Source organism: Oncorhynchus clarkii, chromosome 29 (assembly GCF_045791955.1).
Source record: "Oncorhynchus clarkii lewisi isolate Uvic-CL-2024 chromosome 29, UVic_Ocla_1.0, whole genome shotgun sequence".
In the NCBI taxonomy this organism is placed as follows: domain Eukaryota; kingdom Metazoa; phylum Chordata; class Actinopteri; order Salmoniformes; family Salmonidae; genus Oncorhynchus; species Oncorhynchus clarkii.
In genome coordinates, this window is record NC_092175.1 from 23,586,284 (window position 1) to 23,608,981 (window position 22,698).

Sequence of the window (22,698 nt, forward strand, 5' to 3'; positions counted from 1 at the left end):
ACTTTCCCGAAGACAGTCCTGCGTTGTCTTGGCTGTGTGCTTAGGGTCGTTGTCCTGTTGGAAGGTGAACCTTCGCCCCAGTCTGAGATCTTGAGCACTCTGGAGCAGGTTTTGATGAAGAATCTCTCTGTACTTTGCTCCATTCATCTTTCCCTCGATCCTGAATAGTCACCAAGTCCCTGCCACTGAAAAACATCCCCACAGCATGATGCTGCCACCACCATGCTTCACCGTATGGATAGTGCCAGGTTTCCTCCAGACGTGGTGCTTTGCATTAAGGCCAAAGAGTTCAATCTTGGTTTCATCAGACCAGAGAATCTTGTTTCTCATGGTCTGAGAATCTTTAGGTGCCTTTTGGCAAACTCCAAGCGGGCTGTCATGTGCCTTTTACTGAGGAGTGGCTTCCGCCTGGCCTGATTGGTGGAGTGCTGCAGAGATGGTTGTCCTTCTAGAATGTTCTCCCATCTCCACAGAGGCACTATAGAGCTCTGTGACCATCGGGTTCTTTGTCACCTCCCTGACCAAGTCCCTTCTCCCCCGATTGCTCAGTTTGGCCGGGAGGTTTGGCTTGGTGGTTCCAAACTTCTTCCATTCAATAATGGAGGCCACTGTGTTCTTGGGGACTTTCAATGATGCAGACTTTATTTTAAGAATGGGAAATGTCAGAATAGTAGCAGAGAGAATGATTTATTTCAGCTTTTATTTTTTTCATCACATCACAGTCAGGTTTGTAGGCCTCCTTGCTCGCACATGCTTTTTCAGTTCTGCCCACAAATTGTCTATAGGATTGAGGTCAGGGCTTTGTGATGGCCACTCCAATACCTTTACTTTGTTGTCCTTAAGCAATTTTGCTACAATTTTGGAAGTATGCTTGGGGTCATTGTCCATTTGGAAGATCCATTTGCGACCTAACTTTAACTTATATCTTGAGATGTTGCTTAAATATATCCACAACATGATGCCGTGCTTCACGGTTGGGATGGTGTTCTTCGGCTTCCAAGCCTCCCCCTTTTTCCTCCAAACATAACGATGGTCATTATGACATTATGACATTTCTCCAAAAAGTACTATCTTTGTCCCCATGTGCAGTTGCAAACTGTAATCTGACTTTGTTATGGCGGTTTTGAAACAATGGCGTCTTCGTTGCTGAGCGGCCTTTCATGTTATGTCGATATAGGACTCATTTTACTGTGGACTTAGATACTTTTGTACTTGTTTCCTCCAGCGTCTTCACAAGGTCCTTTGCTGTTGTTCTGGGATTGATTTGCACTTTTCGCACCAAAGTACATTCATCTCTAGGAGACAGAATGCGTCTCCTTCCTGAGCGGTATGACGGCTGCGTGGTCCCATAGTGTTTATACTTGCGTACTATTGTTTGTACAGATGAATGTGGTACCTTCAGGCATTTGGAAATTGCTCCCAAGGATGAACCAGACTTGTGGAGGTCTATAATTGTTATCTGAGGTCTTGGCTTGGCTTTCTGAGGTCTTGGCCTCACGACTCCCTTGTAACACATGCCTCCCTCCTAACCTTTTCCCCTTCAACACAAAACAGTATCTCAGACGAACATCCCTTTATTCATCTAATGCTGACTAACATTACATATAGTATTTGCAGCCTTGTATAGCCACGTGTACAGTACATTTTCATTTGGAATACTTCATTCAATCGTGGTTAATGTGGCATATATTTTTAGATGTAGTACATTCAATACCAAATGTTGGCTTTGTGACAGCCCTGGCAATTACAATGACTCCAGCAAATAAAAGCTAATTGACATCTCTCTTTCTACTGTGTGTGTGTGTGTGTAGGCGAGAAGTTGGGAGAGGAGAGCATCACTCAAATCCTGAAGAGGGCCCATGACTGCAGGAAGACAGCAGAGAATGCAGCCAAGGATCTTCTGGGCAGGCTGGACGGTAGCTGTGGAGCCGCATTCGCTGTGACTGGCTGCAGTGTTCAACCATGGGAGAGCCTGTCCTCCAATAGTCACACTAGGTATGTGTGTATATCAGTGGCAGTCGGTGCCGTTTAAGATGAAGAAGGATATATATATATATTTTTTTTTATGAGCATGGCCTTATTTCTATTACAGCATATTGGATGACTGTCATTCATATTCCATTCACCCAGCTCAATGTAACATTAATAGGTTCAGTCTACTACATAATACCCACATTCGTCCACTGCCGAGCCCTCGCGACCCCCACATTTTGGGAACCGCTGTAGTTTATGCTTTCAATCCATATTAAAACATAATTAAAGCCAACCCTCTGCTCAAGTGCCCATGACAGTTCAGGCAAGGAAGCCGCTCCCTAAACAAAGCTTTCATTTACAGTCACTGCTCTGGGAGAGAAAATACATGACATTCAAATGCGGCTCACATTTAAGTCAGGGGCACAGCAGAAAATTGACAATTAGTGTAGGAGATGAGAGTCTACAGTGCTCTGCAGTGGCTGCACTAGAGTAGTGGTCTCCAACCTTTTCTAGCAAAAATTAAACATGTCGCAAGCTACTCATACTTTATTTTACAGCTTTCAAATAGGCACATTCTTCTCCTCTACCCTGCCACTCTTCCCTGGGTCCTTGGTGTAAAAGAGATGTGTTTTCTGTCAATATACCTGGTAAAATAATGGTTAATAAACATCTCTAAGGGGCCCCATACAATTATTTTTTATATTTTCTGTAATTCTGCTTTATATATACACTGCTCAAAAAAATAAAGGGAACACTTAAACAACACAATGTAACTCCAAGTCAATCACACTTCTGTGAAATCAAACTGTCCACTTAGGAAGCAACACTGATTGACAATAAATTTCACATGCTGTTGTGCAAATGGAATAGACAACAGGTGGAAATTATAGGCAATTAGCAAGACACCCCCAATAAAGGAGTGGTTCTGCAGGTGGTGACCACAGACCACTTCTCAGTTCCTATGCTTCCTGGCTGATGTTTTGGTCACTTTTGAATGCTGGTGGTGCTTTCACTCTAGTGGTAGCATGAGACGGAGTCTACAACCCACACAAGTGGCTCAGGTAGTGCAGCCCATCCAGGATGGCACATCAATGCGAGCTGTGGCAAGAAGGTTTGCTGTGTCTGTCAGCGTAGGGTCCAGAGCATGGAGGCGCTACCAGGAGACAGGCCAGTACATCAGGAGACGTGGAGGAGGCCGTAGGAGGGCAACAACCCAGCAGCAGGACCGCTACCTCCGCCTTTGTGCAAGGAGGAGCAGGAGGAGCACTGCCAGAGCCCTGCAAATGCCACAAATGTGCATGTGTCTGCTCAAACGGTCAGAAACAGAATCCATGAGGGTGGTATGAGGGCCCGACAACCATAGGTGGGGGTTGTGCTTACAGCCCAACACCGTGCAGGGCGTTTGGCATTTGCCAGAGAACACCAATATTGGCAAATTCGCCACTGGCTCCCTGTGCTCTTCACAGATGAAAGCAGGTTCACACTGAGCACATGTGACAGACGTGACCGAGTCTGGAGACGCCGTGGAGAACGTTCTGCTGCCTGCAACATCCTCCAGCATGACCGGTTTGGCGGTGGGTTAGTCATGGTGTGGGGTGGCATTTCTTTGGAGGGCCGCACAGCCCTCCATGTGCTCACCAGAGGTAGCCTGACTGCCATTAGGTACCGAGATATGATTCTCAGACCCCTTGTGAGACCATATGCTGGTGCGGTTGGTCCTGGGTTCCTCTTAATGCAAGACAATGCTAGATCTCATGTGGCTGGAGTGTGTCAGCAGTTCCTGCAAGAGGAAGGAATTGATGCTATGGACTGGCCCGCCCGTTCCCCAGACCTGAATTCAATTGAGCACATCTGGGACATCATGTCTTGCTCCATCCACCAACGCCACGTTGCACCACAGACTGTCCAGGAGTTGGCGGATGCTGTAGTCCAGGTCTGGGAGTAGATCCCTCAGGAGACCATTCGCCACCTCATCAGGAGCATGCCCAGGCGTTGTAGGGAGGTCATACAGGCACATGGAGGCCACACACACTACTGAGCCTAATTTTGACTTGTTTTAAGGACATTACGTCAAAGTTGGATCAGCCTGTAGTGTGGTTTTCCACTTTAATTTTGAGTGTGACTCCAAATCCAGACCTCCATGGGTTGATAAATTTGATTTCCATTGATAATTTTTGTGTGATTTTGTTGTCAGCACATTCAACTATGTAAAGAAAAAAGTATTTAATAAGAATATTTCATTCATTCAGATCTAGGATGTGTTATTTTAGTGTTCCCTTTATTGTTTTGATCAGTGTATATATATTTTAATTGCTCTCAATATTACAGTATTCTGAGTCAAGGTCAATGCTTAAATCACATCGAATACCAATTTTGAGGTCTGGGGAAATAAAACAAATACATTTAGATTAGTGTAATCACCTTTAATTGCGCATTCAGAAAGCGAGGAATGTGTGTTGGCGTATCTGCTGTTAGGCCCACTGCTGCAGCACATGTCGTGGCAGAGTTTAGCAATAAAATGGCCACCCAATTGATACAAATAGTTATTATACATGTCTGTCAGGTAAGCCTAATTTGCAGTTAACATTAATTGAGAAGGTTTTGGGGGTCTTACTGTCTACCCAGACAACTTATCTTTACTAGCATCGTTAACTGTCTACATACGGTGTGATATAAAAATGTGCACACCAAACAGACACAAGCAATATTGCTGGAAATTAATTAAGCCAATAGCGGCTTGATTAGCCATTTGATTAGCTGTTCAGGAGTCTTATAGCTTGGTGGTAGAAGCTGTTTAGAAGCCTCTTGGGCCTAGACTTGGCGCTCCTGTACCATTTGCCGTGCGCTAGCAGAGAGAACAGTCTATGACTAGGGTGGCTGGAGTCTTTAACAATTTTTTAGGGCCTTCCTCTGACACTGACTAATATAAAGATCCTGGATGGCAGGAAGCTTGGCCCCGGTGATGTACTGGGCTGTACGCACTACCCTCTGTAGTAGAGGTCGACCGATTATGATTTTTCAACACCGATACCGATTATTGGAGGACCAAAAAAAGCCGATAACGATTAATCGGCCGATTTTTTTGTTGTTGTTGTTGATATATATATATATACATACAGTGGGGAGAACAAGTATTTGATACACTGCTGATTTTGCAGGTTTTCCTACTTACAAAGTATGTAGAGGTCTGTCATTTTTATCAGAGGTACACTTCAACTGTGCGAGACGGAATCTAAAACAAAAATCCAGAAAATCACATTGTATGATTTTTAAGTAATTATTTTGCATTTTAAATATGCAGGTTTAAAAAATACATACTTGTGTATTGATTTTAAGAAAGGCATTGATGTTTATGATTAGGTACACATTGGAACGACAGTGCTTTTTTTGCAAATGCGCTTGTGCCTGTTAAATCATCACCCGTTTGGTGAAGTAGATTGATTCGATGATAAATTAACAGGCACCGCATCGATTATATGCAACACAGGACTAACTAGATAATCTAGTAATATCATCAACCATGTGTAGTTAACTAGTGATTATGTTAAGATTGATTGTTTTTTATACGATAAGTTTAATGCTAGCTAGCAACTTACCCTGGCTCCTTGCTGCACTCACATAACAGGTGGTCTCCCTGCCACGCAGTCTCCTCGTGGAGTGCAATGTAATCGGCCATAATCGGTGTCCAAAAATGCTGATTATGAAAACTTGAAATCGCCCTTAATTAATCTGCCATTCCGATTAACCTGTTCTAAGGTCTTACTCACATAGGCTACGGAGAGCGAGATCACAAAGTCGTCCAGAACAGCTGGGGTTCTCATGCATGATTCAGTTTTACTTGTTTAGATGCGGGCATAGAAGGCATTTAGCTTGTCTGGTAGGGTCACGTCACTGGGCAGTTCACGGCTTAATGATGGTGTTGGAGTCATGCCTGACCGTGCAGTCATAAGTGAACAGCGAGTACAGGAGGGAGGGGACTGAGCACCCACCCCTGAGGGGCCCCCGTGTTGAGGATCAGCGTGGCGGATGTGTTGTTACCTACCCTTACCACCTGGGGCGGCCCATCAGGAAGTTCCGGATCCAGTTGCAGAGAGATGTGTTTATTCCCAGGGTCCGTAGCTTAGTGATGAGCTTTGAGGGCACTATGGTGTTGAACACTGAGCTGTTGTCAATGAATAACATTCTCACATGGGTGTTCCTTTTGTCCAGGTGGTAAAGGGTTGTGGAGTGCAATAGAGATTGCAGCATCTTTGGATCTGTTGGGGCGGTATGCAAATTGGAGTGGGTCTAGTGTTTCTGGGATAATGGTATTGATGTGAGCCATGACCAGCCTTTCAAAGGGTTTCCCTTTAGACAGGTAACAGGGACTATGATGGTCTGCTTGAAACATGTAGGTATTACAGACTGGGCCAGGGACAGGTTGAAAATGTCAGTGAAGACGCTAGCCAGCTGGTCAGCGCATGCTCTGAGTACTTGTCCTGGTAATCCATCTGGCCCTGCGGCCTTGTGAATGTTAACCTGTTCTAAGGTCTTACTCACATAGGCTACGGAGAGCGAGATCACAAAGTCGTCCAGAACAGCTGGGGTTCTCATGCATGATTCAGTTTTACTTGTTTAGATGCGGGCATAGAAGGCATTTAGCTTGTCTGGTAGGGTCACGTCACTGGGCAGTTCACGGCTGAGTTTCCCTTTGTAAGTTTGCAAGCCCTGCCACATCCGACGAGCGTCAGAGCCGGCGTAGTAGTCCTGTATTGACGCTTTGCCTGTATATTGGCTCGTCGGAGGTCATAGTTGGATTTCTTATAAGCTTCCGGATTAGTGTCCCACACCTTGAAAGTGGCAGCTGTAGCCTTTAGCTCAGTGTGGATGTTGCCTGGATATTATTTACTTACGGTCAATATGGGGACGACGTCGTCAATGCACTTATTAATGAAGAGACTGATGTGGTAACTCTTCAATGTTATCAGATTAATCCTGGAACATATTCCAGTTTGTGCAAAACAGTCCTGTAGCTTAGCATCTGCTTCATTGGCCCACTTCGGTATTGAGCTGGTACTTCCTGTTTTGAGTTATGGTCAGATTTGCCAAAGGGAGGGTAGGGAGAGCCTTGTATGCGTTTCTGTCTTTGGAGTAAAGGGGATGTATAATTGTGTCACTTCCAGTTGCACAGGTGACGTGCTGATATAAATTGAGGTAAAACAGATTTCAGTTCTTCTTCATTAAAATTATTGGCCACGAGAAGTGCCGCCTCTGGGTGTGCGTTTCCTTGTTTGCTTATGGCCGTATACAGCTTGTTGAGTGCGCTCTTGGTGCAATTATCGGTTTGTAGTGGTAAATAGTCAGCTACGAAAAATATTGATTAAAACTTGGTAAATAGTATGTTCTGCAGCCAATGTTCCCTCCCCAGGTCTGCTGAGCGCCAACTTGAACGTTGTGCAACTTTAAGCCACACTAAGCCTGTACCCGCTTTAAATGACCGTTTCAGACAGTAGTCAAGGAGGCAACTGTGGCTATTTGATCATAATGTAGGCCTTCAAGAATGGTCTACCATAAAAAACTATGGAGAAAACTGCATCCCATAACAATTTAACATGGAAATAACTGTTCTATCATTCAGCCTACATTAGCAGCCAATGTGTCATGTTCAATGTAGGCTACATTCCATGACTTTTAGGAGAGAAAAAAACATGCAGTGCTTGACATGAAGATTTTTATCCACTTGTCCTTCAGACAAGGAGGTGACTGAAAATGTTGTTGTCGTGTTTGATGCAAGGGTATGGGAATTATTATTCCCATACCCTTATTACAGAGAATCAGACAAATTATGTTACCCTCTGCCTATTGGCTACTTAGCTTATTCAAGCCGGTCTCAAAATACAACACTGCCCCTTAAGACAAAAAAAAGCTCTTTACCAGACTCACTTTTCAAAGATGTCTAAACATTTTTACGTTTTGTGCTCTTGTAGGAAGCAATCACTCCCCCATTGCGGACTACAAATGATCTATAATTGGGCTAATAACTAACTAGCAAAGGATGAACAAATGTGCACACATGGCTACATGCAGCTCTCGCTTTGATCTCAAAACAAGTGTATCTTGGTTATGCTGCACGGTGTGTGTGTAGAGTACGGCTGAGTCGTGCATGTCAGTGCAATATATTCCTACTCCGATGCGTTCTACCTACAACAAAATCTCTTGCCTCATACCACACTACCGTTCAAAAGTTTGGGGTCACTGAGAAATGTCCTTCTGTTTGAAAGAAAAGTAAATAGTTTTGTCCATTAAAATAACATCAAATTGATCAGAAATACAGTGTAGACATTGTTAATGTTGTAAATTATTATTGTAGCTGGAAAATGTTTGATGGAATATCTACAGTGGGGCAAACAAGTATTTAGTCAGCCACCAATTGTGCAAGTTTTCCCACTTAAAAAGATGAGAGGCCTGTAATTTTCATCATAGGTACACTTCAACTATGACAGACAAAATGAGAAAAAAAACCAGAAAATCACATTGTAGGATTTTTAATGAATTTATTTGCAAATTATGGTAGAAAATAAGTATTTGGTCAATAACAAAAGTTTATCTCAATACTTTGTTATATACCCTTTGTTGGCAATGGCAGACGTCAAACGTTTTCTGTAAGTCTTCACAAGGTTTTCACACACTGTTGCTGGTATTTTGGCCCATTCCTCCATGCATTCCTCCTCTAGAGCAGTGATGTTTTGGGGCTGTTGCTGGACAACACGGACTTTCAACTCCCCCCAAAGATTTTCTATCTGGCTAGGCCACTCCAGGACCTTGAAATGCTTCTTACGAAGCCACTCCTTCGTTGCCCGGGCGGTGTGTTTCGGATCATTGTCATGCTGAAAGACCCAGCCATGTTTCATCTTCATTGCCCTTGCTGATGGAAGGAGGTTTTCACTCAAAATCTCATGATACATGGCCCCATTCATTCTTTCCTTTACACCGATCAGTCGTCCTGGTCCCTTTGCAGAAAAACAGCCCCAAAGCATGATGTTTCCACCCCCATGCTTCACAGTAGGTATGGTGTTCTTTGGATGCAACTCAGCATTCTTTGTCCTCCAAACACGAGTTGAGTTTTTACCAAAAAGTTATATTTTGGTTTCATCTGACCATATGACATTCTCCCAATCTTCTTCTGGATCATCCAAATGCTCTCTAGCAAACTTCAGACGGGCCTGGACATGTACTGGCTTAAGCAGGGGGACACATCTGGCACTGCAGGATTTGAGTCCCTGGCAGCGTAGTGTGTTACTGATGGTAGGCTTTGTTACTTTGGTCCCAGCTCTCTGCAGGTCATTCACTAGGTCCCCCCTTGTGGTTCTGGGATTTTTGCTCACCGTTCTTGTGATCATTTTGACCCCACGGGGTGAGATCTTGCATGGAGCCCCAGATCTAGGGAGATTATCAGTGGTCTTGTATGTCTTCCATTTCCTAGTAATTGCTCCCACAGTTGATTTCTTCAAACCAAGCTGCTTACCTATTGCAGATTCAGTCTTCCCAGCCTGGTGCAGGTCTACAATTTTGTTTCTGGTGTCCTTTGACAGCTCTTTGGTCTTGGCCATAGTGGAGATTGGAGTGTGACTGTTTGAGGTTGTGGACAGGTGTATTTTATACTGATAACAAGTTCAAACAGGTGGCATTAATACAGGTAACGAGTGGAGGACAGAGGAGCCTCTTAAAGAAGAAGTTACAGGTCTGTGAGAGCCAGAAATCTTGCTTGTTTGTAGGTGACATAGTTGAGGTGTACCTATGATGAAAATTACAGGCCTCTCTCATCTTTTTTTTTTTGCCCCACTGTACATAGGCATACAGAGGCCCATTATCAGCCACCATCACTCCGGTGTTCCAATGGCACATTGTGTTAGCTAATCCAAGTTTATCATTTAAAAGGCTAATTGATCATCAGAAAACCCTTTTGCAATCAACCTTTTGCAATCATGTTAGTACAGCTGAAAACTGTTGTTCTGATTAAAGAAGCAATAAAACTGGCTTTCTTTAGACTAATTGAGTATCTGGAGCGTCAGCATTTGTGGGTTTGATAACAGGCTCAAAATGTCCAGAAACAAAGAAACTCGTCAGTCTCTTTTTGTTCTGAGAAATTAAGGCTATTCCATGCGAGAAATTGCCAAGAAACTGAATATCTCGTACAACGCTGTGTACTACTCTCTTCACAGAACAGCGCTAACTGTCTCTAACCAGAATAGAAGGAGGAGTGGGAGGCCCTGGAGCACAACTGAGCAAAAGGACAAGTACATTGGAGTGTCTAGCTTGAAAAAAAAACACCTCACATGTCCTCAACGGGCAGCTTCATTAAATAGAACCCGCAAAACACCAGTATCAACGTCAACAGTGAAGAGGCGACTCCGGGATGCTGGCCTTCTAGGCAGAGATGCAAAGAAAAAGTCATATCTCAGACTAGCCAATAAAAAGAAAGCTGCCGACCGGTCTAGACGATGCATGGAAAAGCCAACGAGATGTATTCTACTCTGTGAAACATAGAATATTACAGTTCTTTTGGTCCCGTTGATAGGATAGTCTCGATTGGAGCTCGTCCAGTTTGTTCTTTAGTGACTGTACGTTCACCAACAGAACGGAGGGTAGAGGTGGTATCCACTGCAGCGCAATTTTCATCATCGTCTCCCAAGGACACTGTACAGCAAAGAGTAAAAACAATCAAAGTGTCTATGTTGTCTATGTTACACACATAGACACTCAACCATGCAAATTGGCGGAGTAATTATTTATTTGGACACAAGACATTAGTCTTTCTCTTATACAGACATCGTACACACTCTCACTAAATCACATCCAATATCATACACATCAACCTACTCAGATTTACTACACACATAATATCTTGTCTCAATTTTATAACATCTGTGGCATTGGCTCACAGGCAAATAGGCAACGGAGTAAAACAAATATTGCTAGAACCTATTTCTTGAATTCTAAATATCAGACATTTGAAAGCTCTAATTTTGACCATCATAACACCTCTCTCTGATGGCAGTAACTTTACAAGCACTAATTAAAGTCAATGTAACGGCTGTTGGAAGGAGAGGACCAACATGCAGCGTGGTAAGTGTTCATATTCTTTAATGAAACAACTGAACACTGAAAAAACGACAAACGAACAGTCCTGTACGGTGAAGGAAAACACAGAACAGAAAATAATCACCCACACCACACAGGTGGGAAAAGGCTACCTAAGTATGATTCTCAATCAGAGACAACGAACGACACCTGCCTCTGATTGAGAACCATACAAGGCCAAACACAAAACCACAACATAGAAAAAAGAACATAGACTACCCACCCAACTCACGCCCTGACCATACTAAAACAAAGACATAACAAAAGAACTAAGGTCAGAACGTGACAGTCAATTTAGACTGAGCATAGTATCTAGTTATGGGAAGGGGTGAAATAAGTATAGCCAGTTATAATTGTAACGGTTTAGCAGATTATAAAAAAAGAGCAGCCTTTACATGGCTAAAAGAAAAGGAATATAACATACAACATATAACTGTTTACACGAAACGCACTATACATCCTTAGATGAAGATTGCGTGGAAAAAGGAATGGGGTGGTGAAATAATTTTCTATCATGGACAAAGGAACTCAAAAGGTGTGATGATATTAATTAACAAAAATTTCGGTCTGAATGTGCAAATAGTCAGGAATGATTCGCAAGGAAGGTGGATCCAAAATTCTTCCTGAATCTCCAATACAAGAATGCTAACAAAAAAGAATTTGCAGAAACTTGTTACTGAAGATGGAGTCATCTATGATTCTCTGAATGATATTTAAAAAGAGGAAGCTAATTATTTTAGGCAGATGTTCTCTTTTCCGTCTCCTCCTCTCCCACTGAATGAAGATTACGGTAAGGAATTCTTTCCAAATAATATAAATATAAATACGAAAATTAACAAATATGCAGAAATATCAGTGCGAAGACCTAATTACAGAGGAATAACTTTTTGAGGCTATTAAATCCTTTCAGCCTGGAAAACCCCCAGGGCTTGATGGCATACCGGTAGAGGTATATCAAGTATTTTTTGAGATACTAAAAGCTCCATTGTTAGAAATGGTAGTCTGTCAGGTACTCAGCAGGAAGGTCTGATTTCTCTATTATTAAAACAAGACCCAGATGGCAAATATAAAGACCCAGTCTATCTAAAAAACTGGAGGCCCCTTACACTTCAATGTTGTGATGCAAAAATACTAGTGAAATGCATAGCACTCAGAATTAAAAGGGTTTTACCAGGTATTGTTCATCCTGACAACTACTAGAAATAATAGAACATCATGAAACATCTAAGAAGCCAGGCCTGGTATTTATTGCGTATTTTGAAAAGGCATTTGATAAAGTAAGACTGGATTTTATTTATAAATGCCTGGATTTTTTCAATTTTGGTAATTCTCTTATATAATGGGTAACAAATAATGTATAGCAACCCCAGGTGTAAAATAGTAAATAACAACTACTTCTCAGAGTTTTGAATTGTCAAGAGGAGTTAAACAAGGGTGCCCGCTGTCACCATATCTATTCATTATGGCCATCGAAATGCTAGCTATTAAAATCAGATCCAATTACAACATTTGAGGTGTAGAAATCCCAGGCTTAAAAACAAAGGTCTCCATGTATGCCGATGACTCAAATTTTGTATTAAGTCCGCAAGCTAGATCCCTGCAATGTCTCATTGAAGATCTAGATAACTTTTCTGTACTCTCTGGACTAAAACCTAATTATGATAAGTGTACAATATTACGTATTGGATCTTTTAAAAAACACAACTCTTACATTACCCTGCAGTTTACCTATAAAATGGACTGATAGTGAAGTAGACATACTTGGTATTCATGTAACAAAATATAATATATAAATAAGCTCTACATAATGCATTTTAATAGAAAACTTTAAAAAATAGACAAGATCCTGCAACCATGGAGAGGAAAAAGGATGATTCGTTTTTCAAATCATATTAGCAAAAAATATTTTGCTTAATCTGGGATGCTAAACCAGACAAAAGATAACGTGCCTATCTATATAATGAATATGAATTGGGTGGGTTGAGATTATTAAATATAAAAGCACTAAACCTCTCTCTAAAAGCTTCACTTATTCAAAAGTTTTATTTGAAGACTAAATGGTTCTCAAGTAGATTAATATGAAAAGCTCATCCATTGTTTAAAAATTGCCTTTTTGCCTTTGTGCAGATTGCCATGTCTCATTTTGGATAAATTGAATATGATACTTTTTTCAAAGTATCTGTCTTTTTCAAACAAGCATTGCAGAGCTGGCAACAATTTCAATTTCATTCCCCTGAAAAATAGAACAAATATTATGGCTAAACTCAAATGTGCTGGTTGATGAAGCTGTTTGAAAAGGGTATTTTGTTCTCAAATGATATTGTAAATTGGAATGGGAGAGTTATGTCCTTCATGGAATTGTACAGAATTGTACAGTAAGGTCTGCTCAATCCAAGAGTACAACCAACTGATTACAGCATTACCCCAAAAATGGAGGAGGCCTGTGGCAGCGGGAGGTAAAGAACTGGTCTGTCTGCCCAATATAAAGGATCAAAACTGGCGAGGAATACAAATAGGAAAGTATACCAGTTTCATTGGAGGACCAGGATGTTGACCACTGTGTCATACAGATTGCAAAATAGTTGGGAAGAGATTTTTGATGTACCGATTCCATGGTACAGGGTGTATGAGTTGATATATAAAACAACACAAGATTCAAGACTTCGTGCTTTTCAGCTAAATGTATTATATAGAATTCTTGCCACCAACCAAATGTTGAATATTTAGGGCATAAAATCATCGAAGCTCTGCAGATTTTGTTGTGAGGATACAGAATCAATAGACCATTTATTTTGGTATGGCCCTCAGGTAGCCTGTTTCTGGTCTCAGGTTCAGGAATGGCTGAAAATGCATTGCATTGATCTAAAATTGACTCAAGAAATAGGTACATTTTACTGTTAGGACTGTTAGGAGATCTGGAGAGACCGGGTCAGTCAATTACTAATATATTAATACTCTTAGTAAAAGTATTTATCTTGAACTCAAAATCTGTGGATTCTATTTTATTAGATAGATTGAGACAAGTGGGAGTGGAGTTGCTGTGCGGGAGATGGAAATATGGTCAAAGATAAAAGTTTTAAAAAGTAAAACATAATAAAAGTATGTTTGAATGACACTGAGGGGCAGTGTTTTTACATCTAATGCCAGTTTGCCTGAGGCTGATGCCGTGCAGGTGTTTGTAGACATGCAAATACACACTCTCATTCAAATAAACGCATACAAGAACACACACATACATGTAATATTGCCAGACATGCACACAAACATATACAGTTGGCATTGCTGTTATGATTTCAGTTGTCCTTGATGTCCTTTTGTTTTAAATGTATTTAATTTTTTTGCATTGTTGATTTCTTCCGTCTTTTTCTTTTTTCTCTTTAGTTCATTCTCTTGGTTTTTGGTGCATTGGGGGGTTCTTGGGGGTGGGGAATGGAATTAATTATATATATTTTTTAATTCTTCTTCTTGGGGTGGGGACTCTGGGAGGGGTGTCGAATGGTTGATGGACAGTTATTGGGGAACTGTGGGGGGGGGGGATCTTGGAGGGTTCGGGTTCCCGTTTTTTGGCCTCGTGGGAGATCTGTCAACGTGCCCTTCAGCAGGGCATTGACCCTGGATGCTTCTGTGTGTCGCTCTGAATGGGAGTCTGTTGGATGACTGGTATGATGTAGTTGTTGAGCAGCTTCACTGCAGTATATTGTATGTTTTGGATATTCAATAAAAACAACAGGAAAAAGAGTATCTGGGATGATTTCTACACAGTATTTGGTGACTTAATTTCTTCCCGTGTCAGACTCGCAAGGCACAGATCTAGGAACAGTTTAGCTTCTCTAATTGTGATCTTAACTGTTCAAGGGGAAATGAAGACTACTTTCTAGATGCTAGCTATCATCCAACAGAGCAACATTTTATGTGTGTGTGTGTGTGTGTGTGTGTGTGTGTGTGTGCAGCACCACCAGTTCCACGACCAGCTCGTGCGACACAGACTTCTCCAAGGAGGACGAACAGCGACTGAAAGACTACGTGCAGCAGCTAAAGAATGACCGTGCGGCAGTCAAGCTGACCATGCTGGAGCTAGAGAGCGTTCACGTCGACCCCCTCAGCCTTGAGGTCAAGCCCCGGGGAGACACGCACCGTCTGGACCTGGAGAACGCTGTGCTGATGCAGGAGCTCATGGCCATGAAGGTGAGAGGGAGAGGGAGGGAGAAGGAGGGAGCGCGGGGAGAGGAGAGTGGGAGGGAGGGAGAGCATACACACAGGCCTTTTCATTCAATTCTACTCATTTTGCCATGTAGTGGAGAGACATTTTTGCAGTTCTTAATATGATATCTGAGTGAGAGTGGGGTCCCCCCGGTTGTTAATTCAACCACGATTACTACAAGTGCAGATAGCTGGCCGCTAGACTAACTTACCGATCAAAAAAACAAAACAGATATGGGATAATTGAGTCACTGTCGGTTTCCATCAAACCTTTTTATGCGAGTAAAGTACATGTCGGATAAATAATGTCACAACAGACCTGTTGGAAACCGTGTCTGTATACTTTCCAAATGTCGACAAAACAAAATACACTACACGAGGTGGGATCTTTTTGTGTCAAGAAAATTAATTATGGGAGAAATATCGATATAATAACCATCATATGGAAGTAAACTTGGAGTCACGTGATGACATGCTGTGTGATCCTCCCACCACGACTTGGGAAAGCATGCAGTTTATTAGGCTACAGATGAAATAAGTTATGATGAACTTCACAGGGTGGTGAAAGTGCATGGTAATGAGCTTTGATGTTTGGTATACTCAGTGTCTATCCTTATTTCCTCCCTCCCTTTTTCCCTTTCTTCCATATGGTTACAATATGATAAGAATAACTTGATAAGAATAACTTGTAGCTTGTTTATATTAGCTTGTTAACCCTTCCTCCCCCCTCAGGAGGAGATGGCGGAGCTGAAGGCCCAGCTCTACCTGCTGGAGAAGGAGAAGAAGGCAGTGGAGCTGCGGCTGAGCACGCGGGAGGCCCAGGAGCAGGCCTACCTGGTGCACATCGAGCACCTCAAGGCCGAAGTGGAGGAGCAGCAGGAGCAGCGCAGGAGATCCCTCAGCTCCACTGGGAGTAGTACTAAAGACAAGAGCCAAGCCGCTAAGGTGTGTGGATAACACACACGCATGCACACACACTTGGCCCAAACACCCCGACCCTCCACAACATTGGCCTCTAAGATGTATACCGACCACATGGAAGGGACAAGTGCCAGGGTGAGGGTGCACAAACATTTACGCCCTCTAAATTCTCCAACCCGAAAAGAGACCTCGTCCATGGAAACACAAGCCCCAGACCCATCAGGTCTACCACAAAGCGGGGTTCAGGCTTGGATTGAGATTGAGGCTTGTAGACAGTGTGTCTCTCTCCAGGACGCAGCAGCATTCACTCTGAACCAGTCAGTTACATGAAGAGGCTGGAGGCTGAGTCACAGCTCTGTCCACTCCCTTCTCTCTCTCCTCTCTTTGGAGTCTCTCTCTCTCTGTCTCTCTCGATCCCCTCTCGTTGGAGTGTATCTCTCCCCCATTTCCCTCTCTCTCCCTCCTCTGTCTTGTTGCCCCCATTCTTCCTCCTCCATCTCCCTCACACCTTGTCAGCCTGTATATATTTGGCTCCTGGAATGAGTGCTTCTTTTCTGAGCCCCCATACACAACAGTCCTAAAGCTGAGAGGGCCTGTCACTCTGAAAGGTTGGCAGTTGCACACTAGTGCTCCCCTTAGTGAAAGTCTCCTTTGTGAGAAAGAAGTCTCTACTTCAGACTTTCTCAGTCTGTTGGGGTTCTCCTCTGGGGAGCTGTCTGTTTGTACTCTGAGATGTAGCCCTAGAGAAGGGGTCACTGTGTGTCTGTGAGAGTCCTACTGTATACACACAGTGACAGAGATAAAAATAAACCTGGAGATGGGGAGAGTACAAGAATGGACTTAAGAGTATTGAGAGGGAGGAAAAGTGGAAGAAGGGGTAGAGAAAAGAGAATGGTGAGTACAAGAAAGGAAAAGAGAGGAGGAAGGAAGGCAAATGGAGGTGAAGTCTGAGAGTGAGATACTGTACTGCATAAGAGAAGAAACTGAGAGGATGGGAAGAGAAAGTAGACAAATGAGGACATCCAGAGTCCCAAGTGCAATTCTAAACTATCAAATACTTTTTTACCTGAAGTCCAAGAGGTCTGGGAGATCAATTAGATATCAGAGAACTAAGCCCCTCACACCATCCATAGTCTGTTCTGCCCATTCCTTTAATACATATAGACAGATATCAGTTGTGTATTTGTGTGTGTGCCAGGATTAAGAAAGGGAATAGAATAGAGATGTGCTTCTCTCTGATCACAGCCCTGAGCTTCCAATGCTTGTGACACTACATTAGCCTTGTAATCCACTGGATACGATAACAGTGCCCTTCCATGTCCCCCGGCTGAGACAGGGATTATGTGAACACACACATGCACTTCACATCTCTTGGCATGCACACAACATTCCAACACACACCCTTACAGCTTTACGTGCAGACACACAAACACACACTACCTTAAATCTCGAGCCCCCCCCTGCTCTCCCTGCTATCACCGTAGCTCTGTTTGTTCAATAAGGCTTACTCCTCGGTTGCTAGGAGCAACCAGCGTTGAATGTGCCAATCATAGGGCCATCTGTAAATGCAAGTGCTTTTCAGAGTGAAAGACAGAGCAGCCACTATTATTGCCCCCCCCCCCCCCCCCCCCCCCGCTTTCAAACCAGCTACCTTTTATATCTACAGACCAATTCTTATTGTTAGGGTCTAGAAATGGCCTGTTTGATTGTATTTCACACACAGGGGTAGACTCTAATAGCCACACATACCTCCCACTGTGGGGGAGTGTATACTCATGCATGCTCTCTCTCACTCTCACTCACACACACTATGTTAGATCATTCCGCTCTGTCAGAGCCCATGATCAGAGCCATTCATCACCTGGAGCGGTGGATGTTTGTGACACACACACACACTGCAAGCCTAATCAAGCAAAATGCACACAGCACAAAGGCAATTACCCAACACGCGTGTGCGCGCTTGCGCTCACACACACACAACACTGACCAGCATCTCCCAGTATCTTCCCCTCCTCCATTGTCTCTTCCTATATCCATTTCCCCACTACCTTAATGGAAGCCATGTTCCAATCTCTATCAACAGCCCTGTAATCAAATCAGGCTAGCAGGATAGCAGGCCCTGAATGTATGACAGCATACCTGTAACTCGATAAGTCATGTAGCATGCTCAATGAATACTCTGACATGCTTGTCGAGCTGTATTGTTCTGTAGTCCAAGTGTAAGGCAATACAAAGGGATAAGTCGTTGAAGCATTGACTATATGAATGGACAAAGCCATTGAAGATGTCACACCATGTTTGAAGTCTCAAGGGGAGTTTTATGTAGACATAACATGCACAGTTCGAGCTAGTCCAGGAAGTGACATTGCAGGCTAGTTCAGTGCTGACCCCTCTTATTGAGTATCTCAAGTTGAAAGCTGGCCGGTGTACTGCAGGCTGCCATTAGCTGTTAAATTATCCTTATTACTTTTGTGGGCTATTTTAAAGTAATAGTTTCAAGGACATACATCTGATGTAATAGAAGCAAATATTGGTACCATGATTGTCTTCTAAAAATGTTTTTATTTACACTAATATTTATCACGAAGATTGCCATTTTCCTATTCATTATAGTGGGGGACTCTGCTTTCTGGAAACAACAGCCTGCAGTACACTGGAAGGCCTTGAACTTCATGGTTTCAATGAGAGGGGGCAGTCGTTCTCCCCTGGGTTGGTGGTAGTGCTGCCACCTATAAGACCAAGCTTTTTACTGCATGTGACAGCTTGAGGTAAAAGTTTCCCTTAACCACAGATCTAGGATCAGATTACCTTCTCCAAATCGCATAGCCACAGGAAGTAGAGGCGTTGAATGTGTTGCAGCACCCCCTGATAAATTACTCCTGTCTGAACACTACCTTAATTTGGGCAGTACACTTGCCAAATATTGAATGGCTTGTTGTGTTGTGGCAACAGAAATATTATCCATAGAACCCAGCTAGCACATAACGTTCTGACAGTGGTGTAAAGTACTGAAGTAAAAATACTTTAAAGTACTACTTTAGTAGTATCTGTACTTTACTTTACTATTCATATTTTTACAGCTTTTACTTTTACTTCACAACATTCCTGAAGAAAATATTGAACATTTTACTCCATACATTTTCCCTGACAACCAAAAGTACTCGTTACATTTTGAATGCTTAGCAGGACAGAATAATTGTCAAATTCACTCACTTATCAAGCTAACACTTGGTCATCTCTACTGCCTCTGGGCTGGCAGACTCATTAAACACAAATGCATCTTTTGTAAATAACGTCATAGTGTTGGAGTGTTCCCCTGGCTATCTGTAAATTAAAAAAACAAGAAAATTGTTAATATTTTGCTTAATATAAGGATTTGTTTTATATTTAAGTATATTTTAGCAATTACATTTAATATTGATACTTAAGTATATTTAAAACCAAATACTTTTAGACTTTTACTCAAGTAGTATTTTACTGTCTGACTTTTACTTGAGTAACTTTCTATTAAGGTATCTATACTTTTACTCAAGTATCACAATTGGGTACTTTTTCCACCACTATGTTCTGAGAACCATATGTTTCTTAGAGCTTGCTAAAAGCGTGGTTGTCCTATGGCCATTTTGTATAAAACTTTCCCATAACATTTTATACAGGTTTCTCATGGTTATTTTTAAAGTTCTCAGAACGTTCAAAGAATGTTGATAAACAACGTTCTTCTGTAGGAATTCCAGTACTTCAGCATTATGTTTCCTCACGGTTCAATTTCAAGTCCTGTTCTCAAACAACTTTCCATAAAAAACACAGGAAAACATTGGTAACGGTCAAAGAACGTTCTAAGAATGTTATTTCAAAATGTAGATATATTCCGTTCTCAGCGTCAACAAATCTCATGGGTATGCTCAAAATAGTTGTCAGTTCTGACTTGAATGGGCACTTTCGTTCTATGGATTCTATTTCTATAGATTTTATTTATCTTTGTGCTGTCAGTGAATGGCTAAAGGCCTTTTGCAAATATCAGAATACAATTGCTGGAAATACGTTTGGAAAGCAAATTCCTACTGCTGAAAAGATAAACTAATTTGGTAAAAACAACCTTTTTTTTTCTCACAACAACTCTGAAGAACAGCACTGTTTTTAAGTAACTCAGGCCTATCTTGCCTAGGCTACGCATATTCATGCTGTCTTAATTGTGTGAGTCAGTGCCACTGGAAAGTTGATTTTGTAGCCTACTGTGGCCTAGAATATTTATATATTTCCTCCTAATGTTGTACAATCTGTGTCTCCTTTATTTTTATTGGACCTGGGCCAGGTCAAGACCAAGCCCCGGTTTCCCAAAAGCATCTTAAGGCTAAGTTAATGACAATGAATGCTTTTTTGGAAATCGGGCCGAGGTTGTTTTTTTAATCTGTTTGACAGTGTCAAGAGTAGCCACTCATTTAGGTCCTTTGCGTAGTGTAAAAAATATTCTGATAATGTCTCCTCTCATGTAGGCCTAAATGACGTAGAATTACATGAAATGCGTTTATAAAAGAACCCATTTTTCCAGACCCTGCTAAGACCCCCCCCCCCCCCCCCCCCGTGTGTAAATCATAAAAACGCTTCTGCTGAACTGTATGCCATTAGGCAAATGCGATGATGGAATGTGTTATTATAAAGGGATTTTTGTTAACTTAATCACTGTAAAGCGCTGATCAGTCCAAAATGTGTACGCACAACAGTGTTTTAGAATATTGTCCCGTTGGCTTTCATAATTTTGCTATTCTCAGCACGCAATCAAGCAATTTCTCCAACCGTCAATACATTCAAATTAATAGAGGACGTGTACACAGAACGCGTTGGTTGGGATTGTGCGGTCAGGCTGTGCATCCCCCGCGAATGGTTATGGGGGATGATAAAGGCCATAATTAATACCTGTGAAGCTACTGATACCTCTCATGAAGTCACCAAACATCTTCCTAGCGCCATAAAACACTGCCATGAATTAACCTGGACTGTCAATGCAGACACGTTTTTTTCTAAGGCGTCAAACTGCTGACTTGTTCACGTCACGTGACACGTCACTTTATGTAGACATAGTATTCACGTGGTGTTCCCGTTGCGTAATGTCTACATGTGTTACGCGTCACGTGTTAGTTTGTCTGTTTAGTTTATTATTAAAGATCTCACCATGATGTCACTTTACAAACATCTACATGATTTTGTAAAAAATATTTTTTATTGCCAGAGTAATGTAATACATTTCATTTGTCAATTTATCTAAAATAGACCTATCACCTTAATACAAAAATTATTAGGCTTGTTGATATTGCAGCCAGCCACCATCACTGTGTAGATATGCCTATTTCTCACATCAACACAGACACAAGGGCTTCTTTGTTGGATGTAGCCCTATTGAGAAATAAGAGGTAGCCTAGGTCTCTAGTGGCGCATTCAAAACAACTCGGAATTCGGCAATCTCCGACTTCAGTGCGTTTAAGACAACTGGAAACTTTGGTGGAAAAACGAGCTCAGACTGGGATTTTTTTTGTTTGTTTTGAAAGGTCATCACACTCGGAATTCCAATTCAGAATCTTTCAGGCATCTTTCTCTGACCTGAAAATCACTGATGTCATGATTTGATCTCGTTTTTTCCCCACTTCCCACTTTACCGGATTAACAGACACAATCACTGTCACCATGCAATCCTTAGGCTATACATTTCTGTGGAGATGTCTTATGGTTAAAAGTAGGGTTTCGAATTGAGGGGGTTTGTGAGGATTTACTTTAGGCCTAACCCTTGTTATAGTAATGGGAAAAAAAACATATGCTACTACTTGTTTGCTTAGCCATAGGAAAAGCAATGGTCCAGATTATATAAAGCGATCGAGGCAGTAACAATGATTCACTCCACAATTATTTACATATAGTCTACTAGCCTATCGAAGGTCTTGCTCAGCCTAAACATCACAGGCAAATGTGGTTGGTTTATTAAATACTCTGCAATTTAGAGCTATGCCTACCGCACAATACCAAATCGTTGGTATGGGTCTATGCATAGACCAAACAGCTTAACAGATAAAAACATGTATTATTCAGGAGAATCGCATTGAATCATGCTATTCATTTCAGTGCAGTTGCGTTCTTATACATATCCTTAGACTAAATGGAACCGAAACACCCCAGCCTGTTTTGATCACAGATCATTATGAAGCCTGAACATTTCAGCTGTTTGTCATTGATTTAGCCCACAATCACCTACACATTTGATACACATGAATACCTATATTTAATGTGGATTTGACAAACAAAAGCCTGACTAGGATCCTGACTTTGCCACAGGTCATATTTGTTACCAATTAGGCTAAATGTATTCCTATTAATTTTGCATAGGCTAAAACCATTGCGATTCATGTTATTTACCATCTTCTGCTTTTTATGGATGAACAGGCATCAGGGTAAAGAATTACATCATTTAAATCCCCCCCTATACATTGTTACTTA

The 22,698-nt window shown here is 41.9% G+C and overlaps 1 protein-coding gene across 2 annotated transcripts in view; it reads left to right on the forward strand.

Moving 5' to 3' along the window:
- The window catches only part of LOC139388696 (colorectal mutant cancer protein-like), a 135,075-nt gene that overhangs the window by 89,331 nt on the left and 23,046 nt on the right, over positions 1 to 22,698 (forward strand). For both annotated transcript variants that reach the window (XM_071135546.1, XM_071135545.1), the window contains 3 exons: positions 1,812 to 1,995; positions 15,045 to 15,279; positions 16,027 to 16,239. In XM_071135546.1, coding sequence (XP_070991647.1) covers positions 1,812 to 1,995; positions 15,045 to 15,279; positions 16,027 to 16,239 — 632 coding nt within the window. The remainder of the gene's footprint in view (positions 1 to 1,811; positions 1,996 to 15,044; positions 15,280 to 16,026; positions 16,240 to 22,698) is intronic.